The 7,790-nt window shown below is 51.2% G+C and overlaps 1 protein-coding gene and 2 long non-coding RNA genes across 5 annotated transcripts in view; 1 reads left to right on the top strand and 2 right to left on the bottom strand.

Annotated features, from left to right (window-relative positions):
* Nucleotides 1-75: 75 nt before the first annotated feature.
* On the bottom strand, nucleotides 76-951 carry LOC116070946. Its single transcript, XR_004110644.1, has 2 exons — nucleotides 906-951; nucleotides 76-697 (listed from the first exon to the last, which is right to left on the bottom strand). It is a non-coding gene; the product is annotated as an uncharacterized LOC116070946 (long non-coding RNA).
* An 84-nt stretch (nucleotides 952-1,035) lies between these two features.
* On the bottom strand, nucleotides 1,036-4,388 carry LOC116068523. Its single transcript, XR_004109612.1, has 3 exons — nucleotides 4,250-4,388; nucleotides 3,686-3,828; nucleotides 1,036-1,085 (listed from the first exon to the last, which is right to left on the bottom strand). It is a non-coding gene; the product is annotated as an uncharacterized LOC116068523 (long non-coding RNA).
* The window catches only part of Stx1a (syntaxin 1A), a 29,372-nt gene continuing 25,204 nt past the window's right edge, over nucleotides 3,623-7,790 (top strand). For all 3 annotated transcript variants that reach the window (XR_004109610.1, XR_004109611.1, XM_031338181.1), the window contains exon 1: nucleotides 3,623-3,752. Coding sequence is in view for 1 of the 3 variants with exons in the window: in XM_031338181.1 (XP_031194041.1) it covers nucleotides 3,723-3,752 (30 nt within the window). In the remaining 2 variants the exon portion in view is untranslated. The remainder of the gene's footprint in view (nucleotides 3,753-7,790) is intronic.

Genomic DNA, 7,790 nt, shown 5'->3' on the forward strand with positions numbered 1-7,790 from the left:
AAAAAAGAAAGAAAGAAAGAAAGAAAAAAATAGAAAAGGAAAAGAAAGAAAGAAAAGGAAAAAGAAGAAAACCAGTTTAGAGGGAAGTGCACATTTTCATTTCTTCGTTCATTTTTCATGCTGATATTTAACATGTCTACATAAGTGATGCTGGCAAGATAGCGTGGCTCTCTTCAGGAAGCAGCAGTTTGTCATCTTCCTGCAGTCTCGCCCCACAGCTAGATGCTGAGTTCTGAGGACATAGCCCTGACCCACTCCACCCTCTCCCTACAGGAAATCCACTAGATTTCCAGGGCTTGGCAGCTTCCTCTGTTAGTCAAATGGGCTCTGTGAGAGGAGAGGACAGAGAGAGGAGATGTGCAAAGTATACTGGCACACTATGTGGCATCTGTACTCCCAGCACTCAAGAGCCTAAGGCAGGAGGATCTTAAATTTGAAGCTAGCCTGGGCTACATAACATAATATAACCCAGGGTAGCCTGCGCAGAAACAAATGCTGGACTTGTAATTTGGTTGGTAGACCGCTAGTCTAGCATGCCTGAAACCCTGGGTTTCCTCCACGGGCTCTGCGTAAAACAGGGAAGGTGGCACATGTCTGTAATCCCAGCACTTGGGAGGCTGACTGCTTCAGACAGTTGTTCTCTGAGCCAAACTTCCACCATTTCAGATCATCACAGATGGCCCAGGTGAGCGTTGATCTTTCCTCAGAGAAAGAGGAAACAGAGATTCATGGGACCCTTACTGAGTATCCAGGCATCCCTCCCAACCAGTTGTATACAATTCTGCCCTCCTGTGGTGCATGGGGGTGATGCTTTAGGGAGAGGCTGGAGTATAAATGTGGGGAGACTAGGGGAAGGGGCTCCATCCATGCAACGATGGAAAAAAATCACTTGAGGGACATCTTACTCAGGGTTCCCATTGCTGTGAAGAGATACGATGACCATGGCAATTCTTATAAATTAAAACATTCGATTGAGGCTGGCTTATGGTTTCAGAGGTTCAGTCCATTATCATCATGGTGGGAAGCATGACAGCATCCAGGCAGATGTGGTGCTGGAGAAGGAGCTGAGAGTTCTACATCATGATCTGCAGGCAGCAGAGGGAGACTGTTAATCACCCTGGGCATAGTTTGAACATATATAACCTCAAGGCTCACCTCCACAGTGACACACTTCCTCCAACAAGGCTACACCTTCTAATAGAGCCACTCCCTGTGGATCTATGGGGACCATTCCCATTCAAACCTCCATGGGGTGGGGGTAGGTTGAGGGAGCATCCATCCACCTGGAAGAGACCCCTCACCAATGCTCTGTAAGTAAGGCCAATAGACTCATTGGTGGCCCAGCGTGAAGTTTGGTTGCATTATACCGGGTTTGTTTGAGGGACCTTGGAGTAGGGGAACGAATCTTAGCAATACAGAGGCAGGAAGACTAGAGATTGAAGGTCATCTTCAGCTACATAGCAAGTTTGAGGCCAGCCTGAGATACAAGAGACCCTTTATTTAAACACACGCATGTGTGAGCGCGCGCACACACACACACACATGATAAGATGGCTCATTGAGTAAAAGCACTTGTGCCAAGTCTGATGACCTGGATTGGTCCCCAGGACCCACATGGCAGAAGCAGAGAACTGACTCCAGCAAGTTGTCCTGACCTCTGTGTGTTAGTGGTGGTATTATTATGCACACAAGTAAATGACGTAACAAATATTAAAAATAAAATATAGCATAATGTTGATGTCTAGACAACTGGAAAGGATATGGCTCTCTCCCATGCCAGGACACATTTGTCTCCTGTCAGATTTTTCTAGGGACGGAGGAAAGGCTGAGCCAGTATCCCAGCTTGCCTGTCAGCCAGCCATCTAACCTGCACTGAAAGTCTGGGAAAGCTGCCAGGGCCAGACACACTGGGCAGCAGGCAGCTGGAGGGGGTTCAGAACCGTGCCTTAGTAACCCTAGTGTACAAGGAGGTGTAGGTGTGCTTGGCTTGGGGTCAAGAAAGCCTGATACCACTTGTGTGTGTGTGTGTGTGTGTGTGTGTGTGTGTGTGTGTGTGTGTGTGCTTGTACTCTGTAACAAGATGCTGGCAGGGAGCTAAAAGGTACATGCCAGCCGACCGGCATGCAGGTCACATTGCTCTGCACCAACTGGCAAGATCTTTCCTAGCCGGGCAGTGGTGGCGCACGCCTTTAATCCCAGCACTTGGGAGGCAGAGACAGGTGGATTTCTGAGTTCGAGACCAGCCTGGTCTACAGAGTGAGTTCCAGGACAGCCAGGGCTACACAGAGAAACCCTGTCTCGAAAAACCAAAGGAAAAAAAAAAAGGATCTTTCCACTGGGCCTGGGTCTGAGTAGCCTACAGCTTCCAAGCAGAAAATAAGACCTCAGGCCTGGCATTTGAACTCTGGGTGTGTGTGTGTGGGGGGTGAAGGAATGGAGATGGCAAGTCCCCCCCTTTAAAAACTACCTTAAACATGTTTGTCTTTATCTTTATTTATCTAAAGAGAAACTCAGTCGTCTTGACTCTAACAGGTGAGCTGAGAAACCCTGGGGAGAGGAAGGAGGCGGCGAGGATCCCGGAGAGGTGGGAAGGCTTCGGTCTGACCACTACGGAGTGGGGTTTTACTTTAATTTATATTCACTCGTTCATGTGCCTCCTGCCTCCTTTTGTGCAGTTGCATATATGTGAGCCATAGAGCTCACTCATGTGGAGCTCAGAGGACAATTTACAGAATCCAACTCCCTTCCTCAGTCATGTGGATCCCAGGGACAGAAGTCCAATCATTTGTTTGTTCGGGGTTTTTTGTTGTTGTTATTTTTGTTTGTTTTGTTTTTTCGAGACAGGGTTTCTCTGTGTAGCCCTGGCTGTCCTGGAACTCACTCCTATAGACCAGGCTGGCCTAGAACTCAGAAATCCACCTGCCTCTGCCTCCCAAGTGCTGGGATTAAAGGCATGGGTCACCACCACCCAGCTGTTGTTATTTTTCAAGACAGAGCTTCTCTGAGTACTTTTGGCTGTCCTGGAACTCGCTCTGTAGGTCAGGCTGGCACTGAACTCAGAGATCTGCCTACTAGGATTAAAGACATGTGCCATCACTGCCCTGCTGGAACTCAGATCTTTAAGCTTAGAGGCAAGCACCTTTACCCGTTCAGCCGTCTCAGGACAGGATGGAGGGGGATTTTGACTTGAGGAAGAGAGGGGATGCTGGAGGTCAGTTCAAGAAGGAATTTTCAAACCTGGCATTGAGGCTCGTGTCTGCAAACCCTGTACTCCTGTGGCTGAGGTAGGAGCAGGAGTTCAAAGCTAGTCTGGGCTACACAGTGAGACCATCATTAAATAAAGTGGGAAGGGTTCCACTCTAGCAAATCCAAGTCAGGATCCGAGGTCTATCTAGGCAATGGGTGGCTGAGCAGAGGTGGGGGCTGGGGCAGAGGAGGGCCGGGGACTTGGAGCCACATTGAGATAGAGATCACTAGTTGACAGCAGAGAGGAACCAGGTCAGGAGGGCTGGGTTTGTACCCCTTTGCGCTCCCCGGGGGCGGAGCCCTGGGCGGGATATATCCGGGAGTGGAAGTATGATGGGCGTGGCCATCTGGGGTTGGGCTTGGGGGTCCCAGGGACTGGGGCGGGGCGCGGGCTGCCGCTGCGCAGCCGCGGGGCGGCATTCGCGCATGCGGGGCTTACTCGGTTGCAGCCGGCGCCTACTGCCACTCCCGGGAGCATGAAGGACCGAACCCAGGAGCTCCGCACGGTGAGTCGGATCTTCGCGCGTCGCTCACCCCGCGCCTTGTAATTCTCCACTTTGTTCCGGTATGTCACCGAGGCACCTACAAGGGGACGGAGGGATCCTTGCAAGCCTGAGGGACCCTCGAACCCCCATGGGAGTCCCACCCCTCCGATCTACTTCTGGTCACGGACTCAAGCCCTTCAGCACCGGGACTGATGGCTAGCACCTGGGGTTTTGAGGAACTTTTCAAGCGTTCCTGTTTGGGGGCGACTGGAGGGCTGTTAGGGGGTTTCGGTGGCGGGATGCAAAATCGTGACCTGTTCTCTTCCCGCTTGTCACCGTCCTTGCACTGTCCCCTGGAGGCTGAGCCTCTCATCTCCCTCCCACCCCCATCCCCTGCCCAGAGTTCCCCCCCCCCCAAACCCATCCTTGCGCGCGCTGCGGAAACGAGGCCGCCGGGTGGGGGTGGCCTCTGCGGGAGCTGTCTCTTGGGGCTTCCCATCACCTGTGGCTCCCATCACCTGTGGCTCCCGATCCACCCTGGTCGCTTTAGGGATCCCCGGCTTGCTCTGGATTAAAGGACTCAACCATATCTACCCCTGGTCCACCTTCGGGCTTCTAGGCAACCCAGGCTGTCATTGCCCAAGCCCTTCCGGGATTTCCAGGTCTAACTGTGACCTGGGTCTATTTTCCTACCTGTGTGACGGAGGCCTCTGGGGTGTGGCTCTTAGGGCGGGGTTTCGAGATGAGTAGAAGCAGTAGAAAGGTTTTAAGTCAGAGCCCACGATCCTTCAATCATGAGACCCCAGTCGCCTACTTTTAACACACAGGGGAGTGTTCTTCCTCTGGCCTCAGACCATGGAGGGACAGAAATTAAGCTCTCCCGTGGGAGGGTTGAATAAGGATGCTTTACCAGGTTGTCATATCTGATCCCTCAGCAATCCCCGCCCCCAAACTGGGTGGCTTCCTAGATCCCTCTTGTGTCCCACTTACAGCCCTTCATAGAAAGTTTTGTTTTGGGGCTTTTGACCTAATGGCTGTGATTTCTGCCTAGCTCCCCAGTTTGTGCCTGGATCCCTTACCATAATACCAGCTATATCTGTACTCTCCAGACTAGCCTTCATCCTGTTCCCGACCTGCAAGCGACCCCCACATGCCTTCAGACCTGTATTATTCTTGGCTGGATGCCCAGTGCCTCATCTGTTTCAAAGGAAATAGACAGCCTTTCAAGTCATACAGTGTAACACTTCCCCACCCGCCCCTTGTCACTGCCCTCAAGTTTCCGGTGTTTTTATGTTTTATGTTTTTTGTTGTTTCAGTTTTTTTTTTCTTTTCTTTTCTTTTTCTTTCTTTTTGTAAAGGCTTTCTCTGTTGCCCAGGCTGGCTTGGAACTATGTAGCCCTGTTGGGTCTTAAACTCAAAGCAATCCTCCTGCCTCGACTTCATCATGAACATCGAGATGACAGTATGCACCATTGTGTCAGACTGGTGCCAAATTGGATCAGATAGCATGTCCAGGTGATAGATGGCAGTGACGTGGTCATGCCGGTGTTGGGGCACCTGGTGTGACCATCGTCAGTGTATGAGAGAACCAAGTGCCCATGAGCACAGGCCGTTCCATATGGCGGCAGCCTTTCGCTTATCACCCTTCAGCCCCTCTGCTAAAGCTGAAACTGAGGCACAGCAAAAGTGACCCACTTGCTTGTTGGAGGAGCGGTCGGCCAGTTGGGGTCAGACCACTTAGGTTATAAAAAGCTTGAACCTAGAGCTATGCCCCCAACACCATCCTGGTTAGCCTCACATAGCAGTGACAGATTTGACTTCAAACTAACAGTGCTTGCATTCTACCCAACCCAGGCAGCAAATCCACTGGAGTCGGTCCTCTCAGCTAGCAGACCTTGTCCAGGGTTGGGGAGGTAGTGGTCCTAGCTGTTCCAAGCCTAGCTGGGGTGAAATAGTCTTGGGAGCCGTTGCCATTCTTAGAAATCCCTTCTTCTCCTGTCCTGGAGTTGCAGTTTGTGAGATGCAAACAGGACACTTGGAACCAGAAAGGTAGCTCAGGGCTCCGTCTGTACACATTTGCCTGGCTCCGGGAGGCTGGGCGTGCACCTGTCAATCATGTCAGCACTTCCCAGGTGGGGGCAGAAGGACCTGGAGTCACCATCATTCTTGGCCCCACAGGGATTTGGATGCTATGTAGTGTGGAATCTGAGAAACGAAAAAGGGGAAAACTCAGCACCCAGCTTCTTGGGGATTGAGGAGAGGTCTTCAGACTTCTGACTGTGACTGGCGTGTTCAGGAGCCCCTGAAACCCAGGAGTCTGGGTTTTAAAAGCACAGTCACCAGGGATGGAGACGCTGGTGCTGATGTTGCTGGACGCACACAGGGCATCTGTGTGCCTGCTTCAGCCGTCCCTCCCGTTTCCTCCTCTGTCTCCTCCTCCTCCTCCTTCTTTCTCCCTCACCCAGCACCACCACATTTGGAAGGAAGGAGAAGAAGGGAGCTTATTTATAAAAGTCACACTTGGGGAAAGAGCTGGCGTGCTTCCTCGCCACTGTGCTGTAGGCTGGGCCCAGCCCTCTAGCCATCTTCAGCCTCTCCTCTCCCAGATCTGCAGATTGCACATTAAAGTCAATCCTGGAGTGGCCAGCAGGACCCCCTGCCCCTGCCCCTAGCCTTGTAGATAGGTTCACAGAAGCTTAACCTCTCAGAGGCCAGGACTGGTCCAGGATCACACAGCTGGGGAGAAAGTTGAGGAGTATGGTATTCTCCTAACATGAGATGTAAAGAAGCCTCGTCCTCACAACTCAAAGGTCCCCCTTGTCTCCTTCCTTCCCTTCATTTGTGAGAGAAGAGCTGATCTTTAACTTGTTATGTCGCCAGGGGTGGCCTTGAACTCATGATCTTCCAGCCTCCACCTCCCAAACACTAGCGTGACAAGCATGTCACCTACACAGAATCTCTGTACCCACACAGATTCTCTTTTTGTTTCTTTTTTTCTTTTGTGGTCTTCATTTTACTTTTTCTCCCCTTAACACAGATTTACTAAGTATCCCAGGCCGACCTGGAATTCATTATGTAGCCAAGGGTAACCTCAAACTCCATGCAGCTCTTCTGCGTCCCGGTGTTGGGATTTTGGGTGTGCACGGTTGCAAGCTCAGTTTACGTGGCGGTTAAGGTGGAGCTCAGATGCATGCTAATCATACGACTCTGCCAACTACACAGCAGCCACAGCCCCAGGCCTTCATTTTCTTCTGGAGGATTCTGGAACTGACCTTCCTGTGCTAACACAGAGTGCTCTCAGGTCACTGGTCACTTTTGTGTGGGACTGGCATGATACGGGGACCCACTACAGGCAGTGGAGGATAGGTGTGCAGGGGCAGTCCGAGCAAGCCAGCCTGAAAGTAGGTAAGAGATAAATGTGTGGCCCAGAGGGAGCTGAACTTCTGAAGGCAGAGATCGTGATGGGGGGTGGGGGCCGAGGGGCCCATGATGGGAAAGGAGAATTTAGACCTTCTCCCAAATGAAAGATTTCAGAGCCAGACCTGCTGTGTCTCCTGGTACATGCCTGTCACGCTAGCTACTCAGGACGCTGGAACAGGAAGATCTCAAATTCAAGGTCAGTCTGAACTACACTGGAAGTTCAGCATCAGCTTCAGCAATTTAATGAGACACTGTCTCAAATAAAAATGTAAGGAGGGACTAAGAATCCCTGTTGTGGCCAGGTGGTGGTGGTGCACGCTTCAGTCCCAGCACTTGGGAGGCAGAGGCAGGCGGGACTCTATGAGGTTGAGGCCAACCTATCAATAAAGTGAGTTCCAGGATAGCCAGGGCTCTTTTTATCTCCGTGGACACCAGGCACACGCGTGATACATATATGTGAATAAAATACACACATAAAATCAAATAAATAAATCTAAAAGTAACGTTAAAAATATAAGACCTGGGGATGTAGCTTACTGTAGCTCATGCTTAGAATCCCCCCAGTGAGGGGCTGGGGGCGTGGCTCAGTGCTAGAGTGCTTGTCTAGCATATGTGAGGTCCTGGGTTCAACCCTAGTAT

This window comes from Mastomys coucha, unplaced genomic scaffold (assembly GCF_008632895.1).
Source record: "Mastomys coucha isolate ucsf_1 unplaced genomic scaffold, UCSF_Mcou_1 pScaffold22, whole genome shotgun sequence".
NCBI lineage: Eukaryota > Metazoa > Chordata > Mammalia > Rodentia > Muridae > Mastomys > Mastomys coucha.